Below are 23,038 nucleotides of genomic sequence, written 5' to 3'. Positions count from 1 at the left end.
CTCACTGCCTCCCACCTTGTGATGCCAGCGTCCTGCAGAAGGAGCTAATAGCCTTTGTCATGGAGCAGACACATACCTGGCCTGGGAGTCAGAGAAGCTGCAGGAGGACCCAGGGGAAGGTGGAGCAATTGTAGGCCTGGCAGCTGCCTCATGACAGTGGGGTGTGCCAGCAGATAGTGACAACTTGTGTGATCACTAGTTTGGGGATCTACAAAACTTGTGGAATCACCTACATCAAAGCACAGAACGGCTGCTGCTTCACATCTGCCTTCGAAATCTTGCATGCAAGTATCTCTTCTGCCTCACCTAACCAGAAACATGCCAGGAAGGGAATTCTGGGAAATGTAGTTTAGGTTAGCCTAGTTGGCACGTTGCAGAGCCACCACAGGTGGCCTTGAGAATGTTCCTCTCAGATCTCTGACCGCAGGGAGTAAACTGACTGATGGCCCCAGCTGCTGCTTTCTGGTATCCGTCACCACGTCTGTGCCCCCAGCCAGTGAGTGAGCACAGCAGGGGTATTAACGGAGGCTCATTCCTGGGGACTCTGGAGTCTTCTGTCAGGCAGCCGTGGCTTAAGGACTTCTTGACAGCCTTGCCAAACTTTCCCTAGCACTGCACTGCAGTCTAACACATACACCCCTCCCTCCTTCCTTCCTGTCTCCTTCTCCTGGGCCCAGACCTGCATGGTGTCTGACAGCTCTTCCAGCCTCCCCTGGCTCCCTCCCCATTTTCTTTCACAGATGTTTCCTTTAATAAATTTCTTGTATATCTGTTCATGTCTTGGCATCTCTTTGGAGGACTTGGACTAACAGCCATCTTCTTAAGACATACCTTCAACATCATCTTGGGAATTTCCTTCACTTTCTTCTTTGGTAGATTCCTTTTTCCCTGGATCCCATGTCTTCATCTTTCTTGATTTACTTCCTCTTTTCATGAAATGCATCCTCCACATGGAAGGTAAAAATGTTGAAAACTTGCATGACTGAAACCTTTATTTTAATCTCACCCTCGAGGGATGATTTGGCTGGGTATGGAATTCTTGTTTGGAAATAATTTTTCGTCAGAATTTTAAGCACATTCTCCATTGCCTCATAGTTTTCTGTGTAAATGTTGAGAAATACAATGCCACTTTTGATTACTCATGCTTTGCATGTGACCTATTTTTTTCTGCAGAGGCTTTTAAAATCTCTGTACCTTTGATGTTCAGAAATTTTATGATGGCTATGCCATGGGGTATGTGTCTGTGTGTGCGTGTGTGTGTGTGTGTGTGTGTGTGTGTGTGTGTGTGTGTGTTTCCTTCATTTTACTGAGTGCGCAGTGGTTCCCATCAATGTGGAAACACCTGTCCTTTAGTTCTGGGAGGTGCTCTTATGTTTCTTCATATTTTTCCTTTATTTTCTCTGTTGTCTGTTTCTGAATTTACATTTGTTAGCTGTGATACTTCCTGCATTGAACCACTGATTTTCTCATTGTTTTCTCATATTCCAAGCAATTCATTTAACTTTGTATAATTAAAAATGTATGTATATATATATTTCTAAGACCTCTTTTTGTTTCTTGGTCTTTTAAAAAATAGCATTCTGTTCTTGTTTTAAGGATGCATTCTATTATGTTGCGGAGGATATTAATAATGCTTTGTTTTGTTTTGAAATTTCTTGTCCTCCCTTCACTGCTTCTCTTGAGAGTTCCTTTTTGGTTTTGCTTGTTTAATTTCCATTTTTTGTTTTTGTTTTCTTTTTCTTTTTTTTTTTTTACATGCCTGCAGATCCTTGGCTATTTTCTCATAGCCTAGGAGAGAGGCACAAATTAGCAGTTTGGAAGCAGTTTGTGCTCATGATAGAGTTTGATGCTTACCAGGCCTTACAGCACTGTGGTCAGGCTGGTCCCGTCACCTCTTTGCACACATGCCACCTTCTCAGTGAGGCCTATTCTGACCACCTGACTTAAAAATGCACACACCTGCCCCCTGGTACTTCTGATCCTTCTCTCCCTGCTCTCTTTTTTTTCCCATAGCTCTTTTTTCTTCCTCATAGCACTTTTATTACCTAATATATTATATAACACCTTATTTATTATATTTGTTGTTCATTTTTCTGTCTTCCCCCACTAGAGCATCGGCTCCATGAGAGCAGAAATTTTATTATTTTTATTTTCATTGATATCTTCCAACCATCTGGAATAGTGCCCAGCCCAAGATAGGCATTCAATAAATATTTATTAAACTGGGGACACTCAACACTATGTGTAACTCTTTTCTTATGGACGTTTTCTTTTTCAGCTTTTCTCTTTTCCTTATAGTATGATTTTTTCCAGAAAATAGTAATTCATTCTCCGGCCTTGGAGGCACAGGGCAGGGGATGGGAGGTGGGATGCGGAAGGAGCTTCAGGGTGATCTGCCTGGGAGTCAGCATCCTCATAGCTGAGCAAGATGAAGGGAGCTGAGGTTCACGGTTAAGTATGTAGATGTTCACTCACTTTTTTAAAAAAAAATAAGGTGCTGCCATCTAGTCTGGCTTCACCTGAATCTAGAGCCTCCCTTCTTTAGCTTGTACTGATAGTATAAACTTGTAGTTTTCTGTAGGAGTAGGGAAGGGATGGTCACCTGCCTACTTAAACTGGGGGCTGGTGAGAATCTTGGCATCAAACTGTTCCTTATATGGACTTCAGCTAGTTTTATTGTGTGCTTATTTGTTCATTTTTAACCTAACCTTGGCACCCCTACCTTCAGAACTACCTGGTGCTTTCAGTTTCAGAGATATTAGGGTACAATGCACCTTGCTTCTTCTTAACCTCTCCTATTCCCTTTGCATTTGTGGATTTATACAGTTTTCAGATTCTTCAGCTGTCATTTTCGTTGGGTTTTGGGAATCCATTATTTCCTAAACTATTTTTCAAAGCATTCGTAAATTATATTTGTCAAAATGGTATGTGCATAAGAATTGATGGGTGATTAGATGTATTTCCTGAACATAAAATACATTAGTTTCCAATAAATTTATCATTTTCTCTTACTACACCTGTCACAGTTTCCAGTATCCAGTACATAGTAAGTGTACAGTTTGTTGAGTGATGAACAGATTTGACTACTGGATTCAAGCTGTAGTGTGATGGCATTTTAATATATTGCTTGGAAAGTTTGAGGGTAAAAGTACTTTGTATGTGTTTATGTACTTGTGTGTTTTCTAGTGTCAAGAGAGATTTGAAAAAAGGTATAAACCTAATTGGAATCTGCAGTTAGCATTTAAGGGATAGAGTGGGGGGATTGGCAAGTGGAGGCAAAGGACTTGAGAATAGTTGTCCTCATTAGCCATGAGTCCTAGGTTTCTGAAAATGAAACAAACAAAATCTTGGTAAAAGATTAGGTAGTTACTGAACTTCAGACTTAAAGAAAAATTAGTTAGGGGGACCAGGATCTCATGTGACAAACCAAAAGTTCTTTTATTATTCTCATATTTACAAATATAAAAATAATTCACTAAACTGGAGCATATCTAAGATGCTTGACCCATTTTAAATGACATACAATTAATGTCTCTTTGCCATCTCTTGATCTTCGGAATATTTTCAGAGTCAGTTTCCTGCACAGTGTAAATTTGCTTTTGCCTTACTGCAGGTTATATGGCTAAAGTGTAGGTCAAGGACCACTCAACATGAGGCTGAAGAGGTAAGCAGAGACTAGATCACGCAGGGCATTGTCAACCGTGTTAAGGATCATGGATTTATTTTTCCTATAATGAGAAACTAACGAAAGGTTTTTCAAGTTAACATTTTTGTCAAATGACTCTGCTGCTAATCTGAGCTTAGATTGGGGGAAGACATAAGTGGCCATGGCAAGACTAGTTGAGAGGTCACTAATAATCCTCGGCAGCAGATATTGCTGAATACCTGTGCCACATTCCTCCATCTCTCTTCCTTGCCCACAGAGACCACTTTTCACAGTAAAAACAGAAAATGCCTGATACTCCATTTCCAACTCCCCTTTCAGTTAGTGCAGAGGCATGTGATCCAGAAATGCCCAATGGGAAATCTGATAGCTTCTGGAAAATATTTTCCTCCTTAATTAAAAGAGGAGAAAGGCTTTTTGGACATTTGTTGTATGAGAACATGACGCTTGCAGCTGCTGCAGATATCAGACACAACAGAGCATGACAGAGCAGAAAGGTCTGGGCCTTTTTTTTTAAACTTTTTATTTTTACATGGATACAGAAAGTCGACATATCATAAATGAACAGCTCACTGAATTTTCACGAAATAAAGACACCTATGTAATCAGCAACAAATAAAAATCCAGAAACACATAAAAATCCAGAAACCTTCTTTATGCTCCCTCAAGGCTAGCCATTATTCTAACTTCTAACAATATAGATTACTTTCACCTGTTTTTTTTTTTTTTTAATCTGTTTGGTTTTTGTTTTTATTTTTCAATTTTTCACTTTAAGAGATGGCATCGTATTTTGCATATGCTCTTTTGGGTCTAGCTTCTTTTACTCACCATGTTTGTGAGAGTCATATGTTTGCGTAGTTGTAGATTGTTCATTTTCATTGCTATAGAATATTATGTTTTGTGAATATACTCCAATTTATTCATTTGACTGTTGGTATATATTTGGATGGTTTGGCTAACTAGTGTTCCTGTGAGTATTTTAGTATACACACTGTTGAATATATGTATGCATTTCTGTTGGGTATATACCTCTTTGATTTGTAGTAGCTCTTTAAATAGTCAAGATAGGTGTCCTTTTCTATATATGTACATTTCTATACATTTCCCAATCAGTGGCTTGTTATTTCCACTCTCTTAACGGTATCTTTTGATGAACAGAAGTTCGTAATTCTAAGATAGTTAATCAGTATTTGTTGATTGGTGCTTTTTGTGTCCTGTTTAAGAAGATTTTATCTACTCCAAATTTTCAAAGGTATTTTATTTTCTTTCAGAAGTTTTATTATTTTACCTTTGACATTTAAATCCAAATTCATCTGGAGCTGATTTTTGTTTATGGGGAGAAGTGAAGAAGTCAAGATTATTATTTTTTCCCCAAATGGAAATCCAATTCATCAGCATTGCTTGGAGAAACCATCCTTTCCCTACTGCACCAATGTCATCTTTGACAAAAATCAGATGACTGTAAATGTGTGGGTCTGTTCCTGAACTCTAATCTGTTCCATTGGTCCATTAGTCTGCCTTTGCACTAATCCTACACTGTTTCAGTTATAACTTTATGTTGACCTTATATCCAGTGACCTTGCTAATTAACCTTTCTTATTAATTCTAATAGTTTATAGATTCTTTTTGTATTTTCTAGATGTGCAGTCATATAATTTACAAATAATGTTATTTTTTCTTCCCTTCCAATCCTTGTTCATCTTCTCTCCTTCCTTCTATCCCTCTCTCCTCTGTTCCCTTCCATTTTCCTTGAATTATTGTACTGTTTAAGACCTCCAGTACAATGTTAAATAGAAGGGGTCATAGTGGATGATTGTCTTGTTTATAATCTCTTTATGAAAGTTTTCAATATTTCTCCATTGTATACGATGAGTACTATAGGTTGTTTGAAAGATGCTCTTTTTCATATTAGGGAGATTGCATTCTGTTCCTATTTGCTAAAAGTTTTAAGATCATAAATGGGTATTGAATTTGTCAAATGCCTCTTTTGTGTCTAACAAGATGATCATATGATTTTTCTCCTTTTTTTCTATTAATAAAGTCAATTACATTGATTAATTTTTAAATGATAATCCAACCTTGCATACCTGGACTAAACTCCACCTGGTTTGATTTGATTTGCTAGTATTTTGTTCTAGATTTTTTTCATTTGTGTTTCATGAGAAAGATTAGTCTGTAATTTTTCTTTCTTATAATATACTTTCCAATTATTGGAAACAAAGTTATTCTGGCCTCATAAAAACATTTTTAAAATGTCTCTCCCTTTTCTATTCTCTAAGCATTTGTGCAGAATTGATATCATTTCTTTAAATATTTGGAAGAATTGAATGGTAATGCCATCTGGACCTGGAGTTTTGTGATGGATCTTAAATTATGAGGCGGTTTCCTTAATAGATATAGTTCTATTCAGATTTTCTATTTCTCCTTTCTGTTAGCCTTGATAAATTGTATTTTTCAAGGAATTTGTTGACTTTGTCTTCTGATATATATGATCTGTTCAATCTGACAAATTTCTTATTGCAGATATTTTCAGCTCTACCATTTCCATTTAAAAAGTATATTCCAGTTCTCAGATGAAATTATTTCATTTATTCATCTTTCCCTCTTATTTCTTAACTCTGTTAATAATAGTAATTTTTGATTGATTGCTAGACTAGACTCTAGATCTGTACTGTTCAGTAGAGTATCCACTAGCTCCATGTGGCTTTTGGCTAATCTTAATTGAGATGTGGTATAAGTGTAAAATGCTGGATTTTGGAGACTTAGTACAAAAAAAAAAAAAAAGGATGTAAAATAACTCAGTAACTTTTTACATTGATCACATGTTGAAGTGATATTCTGGATACTCTAAATATAAAATTAATTTGTGCTCTTTGTGCTTTTTAAAATGTAGCTATTAGAAAATTTAAAACTACATATATGGCTCACATTTGTGACCCACACACTTTTTCTATAGGACAGTGCCACTCTAGATGCTGTTTTCTTTTTCTAGAGAGTTCAATTTTCCAGAGCTAGGCAGACGGGCTGAGAAGCTTTACTCCTCTCAGCCTCCAAGTTGAGTTGACTTGCGGCTGTACTGCAGCTTTGGTAAGGTTCCATCTACCTCTGTTCTGTAATACCCCTATGTCATGGCCACTCAAGGCTGTCATTTAGGGGCCTGGTGTGTTCACTGGGCAAGTTCTAGACTCTCAGACTTGTTTCCTCACCCCTGAGAGATTGCCAGAAACTCCGCTCTTCTTCTGAGAGACCCCTTGATTATCCCTTCAGCCTCCCATTCCAGACAACTTCACAATGTGGCAAATATTTTGAGGGGAAAATAGGCCATGTGCTTAAAGCTCTTGAAGTCTCTAATTACATCTTTTCTGAAAGACCACTAGTCATAGCTCTGCATGTTTCTCTGACTTCAAGAAGCAACCCTCTATCTGGGCAAAACCATGATTTGCAGCCTCTTACCCCATCCTAGAATCAACAAATGCCCCTATGGTTAAAGTGGGTACAGAAAGACCGGCAACCTCCCTGAGGTTCTCTCCTCACCAGAACCTGGCATCCTCTAGTCCTCTTTGTTTTAGCGGCTCTCTGATAACTCTAAAGTGATGACTTAAAAACTTTTGCCTATAGTTATTCTCAGTAGGAACACTGTCTGCTTCAAACTACTTCATTCTCTTGGATTTAAAAGAGATATACTTAAAGTCCAGACCTCTCTGGTGTGGCTTCTATCGTGGAATCTTTCTACCTTGCCTTGCCTTGCCTTCTGTAGATAATGCTATCCTTTGCTCTAGAACCTTTAAAAGTTACCTCTTAAAAAAGAGAATATAAAATTTTGAATCATCAGCATATAGCCATTTAAGGTACCTGAAGTCATGGGTCTGGATGCAATCGTCTAGGACAGTTGTGTAGATTTAACTCTGTATTGTGAGACTAGTTTTAGGTCAGAACTGTGAGGAATGCAACACTTAAGGAAGAGAAAGAGGAGTCTCCAGAAAGGCAAAGAAGAGATGAGAAAGGTAGGAGGAATATCAGAAGAAGGTGAAATCACAGAGGCCACAAGAAGAGAACATTTCAATAAAGAGGGTGCATCAAATTATGTAGAAAGGGTAAGAAAGTTTGAAGTGAAAAGGACCCTGTGAATTTAGCAGTAATGAAATTTATGTTATCTTATTACCTTACAACATTCTTATGAAGAAAGCATAAAAATTATATGGGAATAAAATTTATCCTAATCTTATTTATGATCTACAAAAATGACGATTTCATATGATTCAGCCTGATAGATGGAGAAGTAAAGGTTTACCAAAGAGGAGTAATTTGCTTAAACTCAAGAGTAGACACGAAATTCAAATCTTGGTCTTCTTTTGACATCTGTGGTCTTATGTCCTTTTCACTGCACTACATATTTTTATCTATTGCTATCATTTCTTAATTATTCATTACTTAGATAAGTCTTTTCTCCCTCTTTTTACAAAACTAAATCATAATTTTATTATGTGTGCATGTATTTGTTTATATTGGCTATTCTTCTTTTCTTGTCTTAAAGGGACATTATTATTTTTTCCAGTTTTATTGAGAAATAATTGGCACACATCACTGTATAAGTTTAAGGTGTACAGCATGATGGTTTGATTTACTTATATTGTGAAATGATTGCCACCATAGGTTTAGTTAACGTCCATCATCTCATGTATTGATAGATGGTGAAAAGAAGAAAAAAGGATTCTCCTTGTGATGAGAACTCTTAGACCTACTCTCTTAACAACGTTCCTAGGTATCATACAGCAGTGTTAGCTATGGTTGTCATATTGTACATTACATCCCTAGCACGTATTTATCTTTATCTGTTTTTCTTTTTAATGGTAGTTAAGTCTGGTTAACTTGTTGTTGTCCTCCAAAGATTTTCTGCAATTTCTTCTTAACATTTCTTTACCATTTTGGCTTTTGATGAAATTATTGTTTTTAATTGACATTGACTTCAAATGTAATTCAGAATTGTTCATGTAGATTAGAACACTCTCTCTAGGTCTTGTCTTTTTGTTATGCCTCTTTTTTTTTTTTAAACAGGTAACTTTAAGACCAGTTAAACTATGTAATCTTAACTCTCCAGGAACTCTTTCTGGAGGAAATTTCTCTACATAGAAAAGTTTTCAGACTTACAAGTCCAGAATTAATATCTTGACCCTCTGTAGCAGAGTGACTGATTTTGACCTCAAAGTGACCTTCTGAGGTGGTCCCTTCACTAGGGTAAAAGAGCTTGCTTTCCATAGTGAGCTCTTTGAGTTGGATTCTGTCTTTCTTGTTAAGCTGTCTTTGTGGTATCCTTACTTTTAACACATTTGGAACTTCTGAAGTTTCTTTTGGATCATATTAGACTTTCTTTTGCTACAAGTAGGTCATGATTGCTGTTAACTGGTTCTGTTCCTTCCTAAGTGAAAGGATGGTTAAAATGCCAGGATCTGCTGCTTGTGGTAAGAGTTCTCATATTGAGGTTCTATAGAATTTCATCAAGTCACAGCTATGGTTAATGAAGGAGCAGAAGGTAGTGAGAGTGGAGAGCAGAGGGCAACTTTCTTGAAGCAACTTTCAAGTCATTGTTCTTTATTCCATTATTTTCCAGGGATCTGTGATTAGCAGTAGGAAAGGATATGTGAACAGCTTTGTAGTTAATTTTTGATGTTATTTTTATTAACAAATGACTTCTTGTTTTGGTTTTTTTTTTTTTAAGGTAAGCTTTGTTTATGGTGGAGTTAATACTTATATATATCCTTAGAGTATATATATCCTTAGAGGATACCCTTAAATTAATCAAAACCAGAGTAGAGTTGTGACTTAGAGGTTGCTGATAGGAAGCAGAAGATCCTGGAGCCAGGCGGAGAGATCACTTCATAGAGAAACTCTAATGGATTGTATTTATAAACAGTTTTCACTGATAGCAGCTGATATCAAGGAAGGAATGTTGAGGAAAGGTAGTAGCTCCTATTCAGAAGTGACTTGGTGGGCTTTGGGCTGGCAGCAGTGCTGATGTTGTGGGCCATCACATGGCTTGTCCTGCCACTAGGTGGAATACCTACTATGTAGGCTGCCCCTAAAACACATGTTTTATAAATAACTAATTAAATTGACCAAACAAGATCATGGTCAAGTAATGAAATGAAGTGAAATGAAATGTTGAAGAAATATTTATTTCAAACTAACACTAAGAATTGTCTCAGCTTATTATAGCTGTTTGGGTTAGTTATAAACACCTGTAAAGCAGTGTTTTGAATAAAGAATTTCCACCAGTCTTATATAAAATTATCAATATTTATTGTTTATTTGCTACCATTGCAAATAAAAGAACTAATGTTTTCTATTTCTGTGTAAGAAAATTACCACAAACCTAGTGGCTTAACACAACACGTATTTATTATCTCACAATTTCTGTGAGTCAAGAGTCTAGGCATAGCTTAGCTGCATCCTCTGCTCAGGACCTTACAAGGTTGCAATCAAGCTGTTGTCCAGGGCTGCAGTCTCATCACAGGCTCAACTGGGGAAGATCCACTTCCAAGCTCACTCAGGTAGATGTATTTTTAAGCACATAATTTCAAGTACCCTTTTTAGCTGAGCTTTAATGAGTCTTAACTTTACTAAACCTTAAATTTATCTATCTTTACTGAATTACCAGTTATTTTCTCTGTCACTTACAAATTCTCTTGCTGTGTTTAATAAACCATGTTATATATTTTGTGTACAAAACAATGTTTAAATGATGATGTTATATAAAGCTTTAAAAGCCTTAAAATTTAAAATATAAATAAATCATGGTCAAGCATATAGTTAGGTGAAATCTAGAATTTAATAATAAAATATATCAAAGAATTCATCTGAGAGAGAACTGATTTGGCAAGGTGGGGGGTCACTGGTGACTTTGACAAGATTGGATTCAGTGTGTGGACAAAATTTAGATTGGAGTGGGATAAAGATAACTAGGAGGTGAAAAAATGTTAAAACTTTTAAAGGAGTTTTGCTGTGAAAAGAAATAGAATTGGGGCAGTATGTGGAAGAGGACATAGGATTAAGAAAGGGTTTTATTTTTAATGTCTAAGATGACAAATATGGCACGTTTGTAATGCTGATGACAGTGATCCAGGGGACAAGAGAAAATGATTTGGAGAGGTAGTGACTACGGTGGGAGCAGAGTCTTTGGCTGGGAAAGAAAGGGTGGGATCTATTGAGCAAACGGAAGAACCGTTCTCACAAAGATGCAGGGGCAGTTCAACTACAGTATAACAGCTGGTGGGAAGATGGTAATTTTTTTCTCTAATTGCTTCTATTTTCTTAGTGAAATCAGATATCAGCTCAGACAGAGAAGATTAGAGCAGGTGTTAGGATTTGAGGAGAAGCTCAGAAACAGCTATCCCAGAGACAGTGAAAGCAAATTTTCTAAAGGAATATAGTAAGAATTTTGCATGGTGCTACACATATACTTGCATATATACTTGTCTTAAATTTAAAGTGAGAACCAGTCAGCATGTTGATTATTTTTCTCCAATAGACATTGAACAGGAAGAGAGTTAGGTTTAACCAGGATTGTTGTTTTCTCCCTCAGAAAAGTATGAAGCAGTAAGAGAGGAACATTGGATTTCAGTGTATAAAGGGATTGATTATCATAACGAATTGTGGGGTATCATTGAGGAAAAATGGGAACTGAAGATATTGAATGGGTTAACGAACAGTAAAAAAGTAGATGGAATCAGTAGTCTAGCTGTTTGGCTAGGGTTGATGCTATGGCAGTGGGGTCACTTGAGAAAGCTGGTGACTTGGGCTGTAGAGATGGGGATGCTTGAAGTCAAGATGTCAGCGATCTTGCAGCTACTGCCCGTAATCCAATATAGAGCATGATGGTGGAGGAGGGATAACTGAAGTGGAGTGACGATAAAAATTATTGGAAATGAAGAAGTTGAAGAGGAGAATCTGGATCATTAAATGGATCGTCTCTGTGGATATTGAACTCACCAAGAGGAGGATTCTGTTACTGGAGGAATGGAATACAGTCAATGACATGTTAAAATCAGGTACTGAAACTTTCTGAAACTATTCCTCTTTTGAGTTCCTCTCCCAACCACCACCAAATTACAAACAGATTTTTTAATAAGGTAAATACGTTTATTGAGAAAAGCATAGATAAGACATAAACTTAATAAAATGAGAATGATCCATATTCTCACCATTATAGATATTTCCTATTTATACTTCGGTGAATATCCTTTCAGACTTTTGTATCCATACAAAAAAATCATATATATAAGATCATGCAATACATGTTATTTAGTACTTTGCTCTTTAAAACTAACCAGAGGTAGCTGCAAATAACTGCAAACATATGAAGAGATACATCATTTTGAATTGCTATCAGGTATTCCAGGGTATGGATGTACCATAATTAGTCACTGTTTTACTATTGCTGCATAACAAATCACACTAAAACTTAGTGGTGTTAAACAACAGTAATCACTTATAATCGCATGGTTTCTGTTCAGGAATTTGGAAAGAGCTTGGCTGGGCATTTCTCTCTTGGAGTCTTTCATGCAGTTGCAGTCGTATGTCAGCTAGGCTGACTGGGACTGGAGGATCCACTTCTAAAGTGGTTCACTCATATGGCTGGCAGGTTGGTGCTAATTGCTGGCTGAGGCCTTGGTTTCTTTCTACATGGGCCTCTCCATGGGGCTTCTTCTTGTCATGGTAGCTGGTTTCCCACAGAAAGAATGATCCAACAGATGCAGGCAGAAGCTGCAGTGCCTGTTGTGACCTATCTGCCGATAGTCACTTCTGACATATTCTATTTGTTGTACAAAGTCAGCCCTGATTCATTGTAGGAGGGGACTACGCAAGGCCGTGAATTACCAGGGATCATCCTAGGGGCTGGTCACAACCACCCTTCTGCTGGTGGCCATTTAACTTGCTTCCAAGGAGTCTTATTATACCTACCATCTCTGTGCCCTGTCTTAAGTATTTCCCTGTAGTTTCAGAAGTGGAGTTGCCAAATTACTTTTCAAAAAAATTATTATGCCTTTTTAATTTCCAGATCAGTCTATGAGAGTATACATTCCCCTCACCCTCACCAATACTTAGTGTTTGTAATTACTTTAATCTTTGCTAATCTGGTAGACATTTTATAGATAGATAGATAGATAGATAGATAGATAGATAGATAGATAGATAGATAGATAGATAGATATAGTATCTATTTAATTATTAGTGAGATTGAACAATTTCCTTGTGTCTGTTGGTCCATTGCATTTCTCTTTTCTTTTTGTGAATGGCATGTGCGTGGTGTATGTCTATTTCTCTGTTAGTGTTGATTTTTTTCTTATATTATTACTGAGATATTAGTTCTTCATTGTGAAATTTACAAGTGTTTTTTCTCACTTTGCTATTTGTATTTTTATTTTCTTTTAGTCTTGTAGATATTTTTGATGTTCATGTAGTCATCTTTTTTTTTTTTTCATCATATTTGGGTTTTTGAATTGCTTTGGAAGGTGAACCCTACCAAAAGATTATAAACATGTTCCTGTAAATTTTTTAATACTCTTGTAGGTTTGTTGTTGTGATTATTAATTTATATAGTATTAAAATTAAATATTTAAGAATTTACTTTTGTGTTTGGTATAAAGTTAATATCTAAACTTTTCATTTAATCAACCAGTGTTACAGTGATGCTTTTTGATCAGTCCATCCTTTCTTCACTGTACATGTTAGTTTTCTACTCAATATCCATTCTCCCTAACCTTCTCCTGTTAGAACTCCAATTTTATTCAGCTCCCTACCCTGCAGAAAGTAGCCATCTGCTGCCACCTTCCCCAACCCTTGGAAATGAATCCTAATTGAGCCAAACCAATCATGGTGATTCCACTCCTCTCCTGATTGACTTAGGGATGGATATTTAATAAGAGCTTCAGGGAAGATGTGCTTGTTCTTAAAAAAGGGATCCAAGAGGGGAACAGTACTTGATTTCTTCCTCTGGAGAAGAAGTCTAGGAGAAATTAAGTTTGGGACAATGCTAGCTCACCCACATTGGAAGAACAAAAGGAACATAGCACCTTGGTCCTAGATAGCATTTTTGAGCTTCTGAATTAACCTCTCCTGTGACTGTGTTAAACACTCAGGTATTTGAACTGTGTAAGGTGATAAATGTCCTCATCATTTAAGCCTCGTTGAGTTAGATTTTATGTTACTTGCAGCCAAATGCATTCTGATATACCTGCAATGTGAAATGCAGTACCATACCATTTATTTAATATAGCTTTATACTAGATGTTAGTATCTGGAATTATCAGCCCTATTCCTCATCCCCATTTTTCTTTTTCACATTTTAACTCTTCCTACCCCACCCTTTTTTTCCAGAAAAACTTAATTAATATTTCTGTCTCTGCTTTCTTTTTGGTTTCATCTGTCAAATGTATTTTTACCATCTGCTTGTATTTAGAATATTTCTTAATCACTGCGTTAACACACAGATTTGTCTTTTTAAGATAATATGTAGTTACTTAGATTTTGAGGGTTTTTTTTAAGTAACAGCTTTAATGAGATATAATTCACATACCATATAATTCACTGATTTAAGATGTATACATTTTTATCACCCCCAAAAAAACCCTGTACTGATTAGTAGTCACTTCCCATCCTGCCCCCCAGGACTCAGCCCTAAGCAACTACCAATCCACTTTCTGTCTCTATGGATTTACCTACTTTGGACATTCATATAATAGAATCATATAGAACATGGTCCTTTATGACTGGCTTATTTCACTTATTTTCAGGGTTTATCAATGTTCTACATACATCAGTGCTTCGTTTCTTTTTATTGCCGAATACAATAGTATTTGTATTGTATGCATGTACCCCAATTTGTTTATCCATTTATCAGTTGCTAGACGTTTGGGTTGTTTCCATCTTTGGGCTATTATGAATAATGCTGTTACAAACATCTGTGTACACATTTTTGTGCAGACATATGTTTTCATTTCTTGGATATAAACCTAAGGGTGGAATTGCTGGATCATATGGTAACTGTGTTTAATCATTTGAGGAACTGCAAGGCAGTTTTCTAAAGTGGCTGAACCACTATACGTTTCTACCAGCAGTGCTTTAAGGTTCCAATGTCTCCACATGATTTGGGGGGTTTTTTTGACTCTAAGAAAGAACCTGAGTTTTTATGTGTGTGCATTTTTTATAGTGGTAAATATACATAACAAAATTTACTGTTTTAATGATTTTAAAGTGTATAGTTCTGTGATATTTAGCATATTCACAATGTTGTGCAGGTGTCACCACCGTCCATCTCCAGAACTTTTTTATCTTCTCAAACTGAAACTCCATATCTATTAAACACTAACTCCCCATTTCCACCTCCCCAGCCTCTGGCAGCTGCCGTTCTACTTTCTGTCTCTATGAATTTGTTTCCTCTAGGTACCTCATCTGAGTGGAATCATACAGTATTTGTTCTTTTGCCACTGGCTTATTTCACTAGCATAATATCTTCAAGAGAATCTGAGATTTTTTAAGGTGGTATTTGGTACATGCATCTTTTATCATCTCATTTTATGCTGTCTATATATCATCCTGCCATGTCCTTATATAATACTATTTCCTTTTTTCCCTCTCTGTAGAGGAAATCTCTAGATTTTGAAATCAGCACCCTACTTTTAATTCTCTTATTGTTCCCTTTTGTAGTTCTTTTTATGTTATATGTGTATATGTATAGTTACGTATATGACATAAAGGGAACTGTGTTATGGTGAAGAGATAGTGACCAATTTTCTCTTGCCCATATTTCTTTTCTTTTATTTTTTTGGTATAATATAGGATTTTGGACAAAATTATTATTACTAAATTATCTTTACATTATGTAAACGTTACATTAGTGTTTAAAAGCATAGACTCTGGAATCTCACTGCTTATTTGAATCACACCTCTGCCACTTGCCAGCTGTGTGACCTTGGTGAAGTTATTTAAACTTTCTGTGTCTCAGTTGTTCCATTTGTCACATCAGGATAATAATATTACCTGCCTCATTGCTAGGATTAAATAGATTAATTCACTTAGTGCTCTTAGAGTAGTACCTGGCACATAATATGTGCTATATAAGAGTTTACTATTATAATCATTAGCATTCTCCTTGAGGAATTAGTGTTGGCATTTACATTTTATTTTATAAAAATTAATTTATTGTTTTTGGTTAACTGTGTGTGTGGTTAACTGTGTGTGTTTGGTTTTTGGTTTTTGGTTTCTTCCTCACTGCTAGGGTTTTTATTATGTCTTCTTTCTTGAAGTCTTATTGTCATGTTTAAGTTATATCTGTTTGTACTACTCTGAGTAGTTTTTTCAGGTGTGGTCCGCTGTGTTGTTTACCACTATATTTTCAGTCCCTAGAACATAGTTTGGTGCATAATAGGTGTTCAATAAAGATTTGATAAATGAATGTGTGCGTGGAGTCCTTGCATATCTGTTAGGCTCTGGCAAAAGGGGTCCTTAGAGGGAAATTGCAAGGCAGGAAGAGGAACAGGGGACTTGCTTCTTTCTGTTTGAACCCTGTTTGCTTCCCATCATCCCAGCAATGTTTCTTCACAGCAGCAGGTCCTTCTTCTAGCAAGGCTTGAGTCCAGTTTGCAGTTTCTCTGACTCTCACGGTACAGTCGTCCCTCGGTATCTGCAGGGGATGGGTTCCAGGATCCCTCATGAATGCCAAAATGCAAGGATGCTCAAATCCCATCTATAGAATGGCACAGCTCAGTGGGCCCTGCGTATCCAGGGGTTCTGCATCCATGGATATGGAGGGCTGACTGTACCAACTCCTGAAGCCACACATCTGAAAAACCGGCACTGCTAGCCAGTTGGCACCCCCTCCTCGAGGTCTGTATACCAGCCCCACAGGGCCCTTCCTCCAGAAACCCAGCACCAGCCCAACAGCTCCCTCATAGAGATCTAAGTTCCAAGCCCTCTCATGAACTTCTCAGTCTTAATTTGTCTCTTTGCTTTGTTCCCCAACCTTAGAACTGCACTTCTGGTACTTGTTCCCTCCATGATACCTTAGTATTCTCCTTGGCCTCTTCATTTCTCTAGTTAGCAACTTGATTCCTCCTTAGAGAATTCTCTCTTAAAATACCCTGTGTGTCTCCTGACTCCACCCTGACTGAGACAGCTTATCTGTCTTACGAAATTATATCACCTTTCTGAAGGTAGACTCTATCAATAACTATTCTCTATGTCAGGGATCAGCAGCTGCAGCCCATGGGCCAAATCAAGCCTGTGTCCTACTTTTGTAAGTAAAGTATTCAAACATAATCACACCCATTCACTTTCAGATTGTCTATAACTGTCACTTTGCAAAGGCAGAGTTGAGTAGTCATGATAGAGACCACATGGTCCACATCACCTATAATGTTTGCTGTCTGGTCCTTTATAGAAAAAGTTTGCCAACCCCTATCCTACATCTATAGTTAGCAGAATTTTTGGTATTTAGTAGACATGCCAATAAAAAATGTTAAGCGAGGGAATATATGGAGGAAAGAGCCAAAAAGGGAGATGGTAAAAAGAAAGAACAAGGAGGAATATAGAAAAATTTACATTTTAATGGTGATGAAAATTTTATTTATTGAGGTCCAGATCAGATATGGTGGAAAAAAGGAAAGTTAAATTGGCAAAATTTTACCTTTCATTAATTTTCTGTTTAAAAATATAAAAAATAATGTAAATAAATTTTGCTTAAAATATATTGACCTTTTAATCAAACTGTTATAAAAAAAACATTGAAATTATATCTACCATGTGTACTCGAGTTTTTTTAAGTCCATGAAATAAGTTAAAATATGGCAGTATCAGAATAATAACTTTTTAAAGTTGACTGAGAATTTTAAACAGGGCACAATAGAACTGAAGTAGACACATCAGTTGGTGTTTATGACTTTTGGGCAATGTAGTTGATTGTGAAGCCATTTAAGAGATGTTAACAGCTACACATACTTTGTAATGTACATTTAGTGACTGAGATCAGTAAACTTTTTATGTTCTAAAGAACTAGTTTACTGATAGTATTTATTGAATAATTTACTACATTTACAATTCTGTACATATCATGCCCCAAATCATATGCTGTAAAATCTTAGTATAACTTCCAGTACAGTGAAGCATTTAAAAAATACTCTGAAAATAACATTGAGTCTATTAGAAATAGTGGTTGAATTTGTCAAAAACATTCTATTAGTAAGGAGTTGAGTAGAATTTTAGTTTTACTTTTTGGTCACTACTGAGATTCATTATTGTACATTTACCTAGAGAATAGATTATCCCAACCAGAGCTGCTTTCCCCCTCCTCTGAACTCCTGTGTGTATCTATTATAATAGTTTCCTGTTGTTGCTACAAAACATTACCATACACTTAGTGGCTGAAAACAACACACAGTTATTATCTTACAATTCTGAAGGTCAGAAATCCAAAATGGGTCCAATGGATGAAAATCAAGGTGTCAGCAAGGTGCATTCTTTTTAGGAGCTCCTAAGGGAGAACTGTTCCTTGCTTTTTCCAGCTTTTAGAGGATGCCCACATCCCTTGGCTTGTGGTTGCATCACTCAGCCTTTGCTTCCATCATCACATCTCCTTTACTGTCTCTCTTATGACCCTGTGATTACATTGGGCCCACCCAGGTAATCCAGGATAATCTTCCTATCCCCAAATCTTTAACTTAGTCACATCTGCAAAGTCCCTTTGCCATTGTAAGTTAATGTATTCAGGGGATTTGGGGAGGAACATGGACATCTCTGGGGGCCTATTATTCTGCCTACCGCATCTTTCTTCTTTTATTTAGAATCATTGAATGTCAGAGCTGAAAAGGACATTGGATGAAAACTTGTCCATTCCCTTTACTTTACACATGAAGAAGCTGAATGAAACCTGAGAGGCTGTTTGTCTGCCTCTAAGCACTTTTTAGGTGTGAAACAGGCCTAATTTATGTTTTGTATGCCTAACTATACTAACAATAATACCTTGAACATTTTAAGTACTCAGTAACTATTTATTGCCTGAATGATTAAAAGGTTAGTGATAGAAACCAGATATATCTGGTCTCTGACTCAATTATTTTAAGTTAGTGCTAATAGAAGTTTATAAAAAGCCACTGACTGACAATACCATAAAGGGTAGAGATTCATTTATTCTTATATTTTGTAATTAAAAGGAGGAAATTATTCCTTCTTAAAAATAACTACCTTTTTTAGTATTCCGTTTCTCTGTCTCTTGCCTCTTGTTTTTCTAGAGTAACTCATGGAATCCAGATTTAGTTTCTTTGATATTCATTGCCATTGGGCTGGGTTGATAAGATAAACCTGTATTTTCTGTAATGCATATTTTTCATCTGTGTCCAATATTTAGGATAATTTAAAAATCTATATTTATCTTTTAAAAACTATTTCATAACTTTAGGAAAAATTTTAGAAATTTAGGTTTATTTTTTTACTTATAATTTTTCATCCCTTGTAAAGGAAGGATAGTTTGGACTCTTGGTTAAAATAAAATGAAAAAAAATTTTTTTAAATTAATTTTTGCCTTCATTGGGTCTTCGTTGCTGCACATGGGCTTTCTCTAGCTGCGGCAAGCGGGGGCTTACTCTTCGTTGCGGTGTGCAGGTTTCTCATTGCGGTGGCTTCTCTTGTTGCGGAGCGCGGGCTCTAGGCGCGTGGGCTTCAGTAGTTGTGGCACGTGGGCTCAGTAGTTGTGGCTCGGGGGCTCTAGAGTGCAGGCTCAGTAGTTGTGGTGCACGGGCTTAGTTGCTCCGTGGCATATGTGATCTTCCCGGACCAGGGCTCGAACCCATGTCCCCTGCATTGGCAGGCAGATTCTTAACCACTGCGCCACCAGGGAAGTCCCAATAAAATGAAAAATTTTTTTAAGTTTATCTGGCATTTCTTTTTGTAAAACATTAAAACCTAGATTTTAGGTTTAGATTGTCATTCAGATAGATAAATCACTTACTATTTTCCAAGAAAAAAAGCTTTGTCTGATACTTGTGCAATGACTGATTTTCTTTTGTTAATATTCTTGTAGTTTATATAGAATCTGATTTATTGTTATTTGAGTTTGGATATATGAGGCATGGTTCTTGAAATAAAATATACCAGAAGCATTATGTTCTAAGCATTTAGAGTCTTTTCTTACTTGTATCAGCATGGTTTTTCATTGGCCCTATACATTTATACATGTCTAAATCTTATACACGTTTCTACAAATACTAAGATTGCAAATAATTCTATTTTTATTTTGTCTACAAGGATGGTACATGTTAAGTGCTTAACAACTGTAAAAATGGACCATGGTAAAAGTGCCCAATAACTGATAATGTTTATTATATTGTCATGCTCTCAGTGAGAAAAATGTTAATTATAAGTCAACTTTAGAATACATTCATTATAATAAATTATATTCATTGGGTGAAAACATAATCGGACTTTTCTTTTCTTGGCAGCAACTTGAATTGGTGGAACCAAGTGGCTGGATTCACGTTCCTTTAACTGATAATCATAAGAAGCCAACTCGCACATTCATGATACAGATTGCTGTTCTAGCCAATCATCAGAATGGAAGAGATACCCACATGAGACAAATTAAAATATACACACCTGTGGAAGAGAGCTCCATTGGTAAATTTCCTAGATGTACAACTATTGATTTCATGATGTATCGCTCAATAAGGTGACCTTGAAATAGAACAAAAGTCATTAAACATATCTTTATCTTGTCAGTAAATATTAAATCTGGTATCTTTATTGAAAAATGCATCAATTATTTTGCAATTTTTTATGCATTGAAAAGTATTTTATTGTAACTTTAATAAATAACTTTTGGGTCATACTATGTTTATTTTCTTTAACATATAATAAAGCTCACATATTTTATAATTATTAAAATGAATTTGAGCCAATTGTTAAATTTTTCCTTATATCAAAAGAAAACCAGTTGAACTGAAAAGTTTTAAGATATACACAATTTTTTACTAATTAGGTAGTTATTTCATATAGTGATCATGCATTACAGTAATGATTTACTACTGCCTGTTTGGGAACAAAACTATGTTTTACCAATAGATATTATCTTTAATAGGCCAGAATATTATTTTTTTCTATCCAGAGGAAGCTTCTTCTATTAATACTAGGGCTTTTTAAAAACTGTGTCAAAATAAGCTTAGCATTCAGTGTGTGATGAGAACCATTCTGATTTGGGGAATGTAATTAATTGTGTCATAATTATTGTACTCCCATGAAATATTTTTTACCCTAGGGTTGTCTATATCCTGATATTATGTCAGCGATTACCAATATAATCTGCTGTTTATCCTAATTCTAATGCTGTTTATAGAATAGTTAGTTTCAAATTTGTGTCTGACACTGAAGCATTCCCTAAGGGAAAATGTAGCTCACGAAAATTTTAAAAATATATGAAATTGTTCTTTACATATAAAAATATTTTAAAGTCCCTTAAATGAGTTTTCTTTCCATGGTTTAACATGAGTCGATTTGATTCTGTATATCTCCCCCGGCACCACCCACTACCCCATATCTTTACTTTGGGGGAGACAGAACTTCTCCATATTGGCTCTTTTTTTTTTCTTTTTGTGGTTGTGCCGCATGGCTTGTGGGATCTTACTTCTCCAACCAGGGATCGAACCCGGGCCCTTGGCAGTGAGAGCATGGAGTCCTAACCACTGGACTGCCAGGGAATTCCCACCCCACATTGGCTCTTGTTTGGGAAAGATTCCTCAGAGGTTCTTGCATTACTGGGTAGACTGAAGTCTTAAATTAACAAAGTTTAGGAAATAATTATGTGTTTGATTTATTCTGGCAGAGTACTAATTTACATGGATGCTATAAAAAATGAAGGTTTCATTTTTTTCGCTCAGCAGAATCTCAGCTCTTTTTTCTATGAGTTCCACAAAGAGTTTGTCATTTTCATTCTGTTGTCTTTAAAGTAAGAAGCATGGTAAGTGGCGGTATGATCACCAAAAAGTCTGTAACCAAAACTCATTTGAGATCAGTGAATTACTCCCAAGCATAGATGTCGGATGCTGGGAAGGGTAGAAGAAAAACAGATGGATAGGAATTAAAAGAAAAGGAGAGAATCAAGAAAATAAGAAGGGCAATATATACTTGGCACTGTATCGATGTTCTGCGTTAGTCTGATAAGGAAAACATTCATGTAAACAACAGGGTCTTAGTCTAAGAGGCAGAGAAATCTAATAAAAAGTACAGGAAGTTTTATTAGTAATAATGTTACTACTTGCTAACTGCTTTTTAAAAATTTGCTTAAAAGAAAAAAGGAGGAGGACTAATTATCATTTACCTGATCCAGTCTGTTATTTCCTACTTTAATAGTTATTTAATTTCCTACTTTAATGTTATTTAATAGTTTGTGAAAAACTCCTAAAATTAGGAAGAATTAAGAAGAATGTTGGGAAAATCAGTATGTTTTCTAGTTCTACTCCCTTTCCCTGTTTTTCATAAGCCAGCTGAGCACCTCATTAGGCATGGGAAAACTTGGTAGCCCAGGATTACAGAGGTAATGCTTCCCCTTATTTTAAGGATTATCTGAAGTTCTGATAGACCATGTATTACATTAACAACACATAATTATCTGAAGCAGTTTCATTTCTCTTTTGAAAGAGCAAATTATATAGCCAACAAAAGATTTGTATCTAGAATATATAAAGAACTCTTCTTATCACTTAACAGGAAGAAGACAAACAATCCCATTAAAGTGAGCAAAAGATTTAAACAATCATTTCATCAAAGAAGACATATGATTGGCAAATAAGCATATGAAAAGATGCTCAGCTTCATTGGATGTTAGTGAAATGCAAATTAAAATCATAATGAGATACCATTTCACAGCCACTAGAATGACTGTGGTTAAAATGACAACGAGGAGGGGGAAGGGTAAGCTGGGACGAAGTGAGAGAGTGGCATGGACATATATATAATACCAAATGTAAAACAGATAGCTAGTGGGAAGCAGCCACATGGCACAGGGAGATCAGCTTGGTGCTTTGCGACCACCTAGAGCGGTGGGATAGGCAGGGTGGGAGGGAGATGCAAGAGGGAGGAGAAATGGGGATATCACGTATAGCTGATTCACTTTGTTATACAGCAGAAACTAACACAACATTGTAAAACAATTATACACCAATAAAGATGTTAAAAAAAAAAAAGACAATTGCATGTGTTAGCAAAGATATGGAGGAAATGGACCTCATGTCAAACTGCTGATGAGGATGTAATTAGTGTATAACCACTTTGGAAAACAGTTTGGTAATTTCTTAAAAAGTTAAACATATACCTGTGTATGGGTATTTACGCAAG

The 23,038-nt window shown here is 36.2% G+C and overlaps 1 protein-coding gene across 2 annotated transcripts in view; it reads left to right on the top strand.

Moving 5' to 3' along the window:
• Positions 1-20,526, top strand: part of ANAPC10 (anaphase promoting complex subunit 10) — a 72,835-nt gene extending 52,309 nt beyond the window's left edge. For both annotated transcript variants that reach the window (XM_036853055.1, XM_036853056.1), the window contains exon 5: positions 20,152-20,526. In XM_036853055.1, coding sequence (XP_036708950.1) covers positions 20,152-20,382 — 231 coding nt within the window. In that variant the 3' untranslated portion in view covers positions 20,383-20,526. The remainder of the gene's footprint in view (positions 1-20,151) is intronic.
• Positions 20,527-23,038: the final 2,512 nt, after the last annotated feature.

The sequence above is a fragment of the Balaenoptera musculus genome, chromosome 5 (genome assembly GCF_009873245.2).
Source record: "Balaenoptera musculus isolate JJ_BM4_2016_0621 chromosome 5, mBalMus1.pri.v3, whole genome shotgun sequence".
In the NCBI taxonomy this organism is placed as follows: Eukaryota; Metazoa; Chordata; class Mammalia; order Artiodactyla; family Balaenopteridae; genus Balaenoptera; species Balaenoptera musculus.
This window is presented reverse-complemented; position numbering and strand designations above follow the sequence as displayed.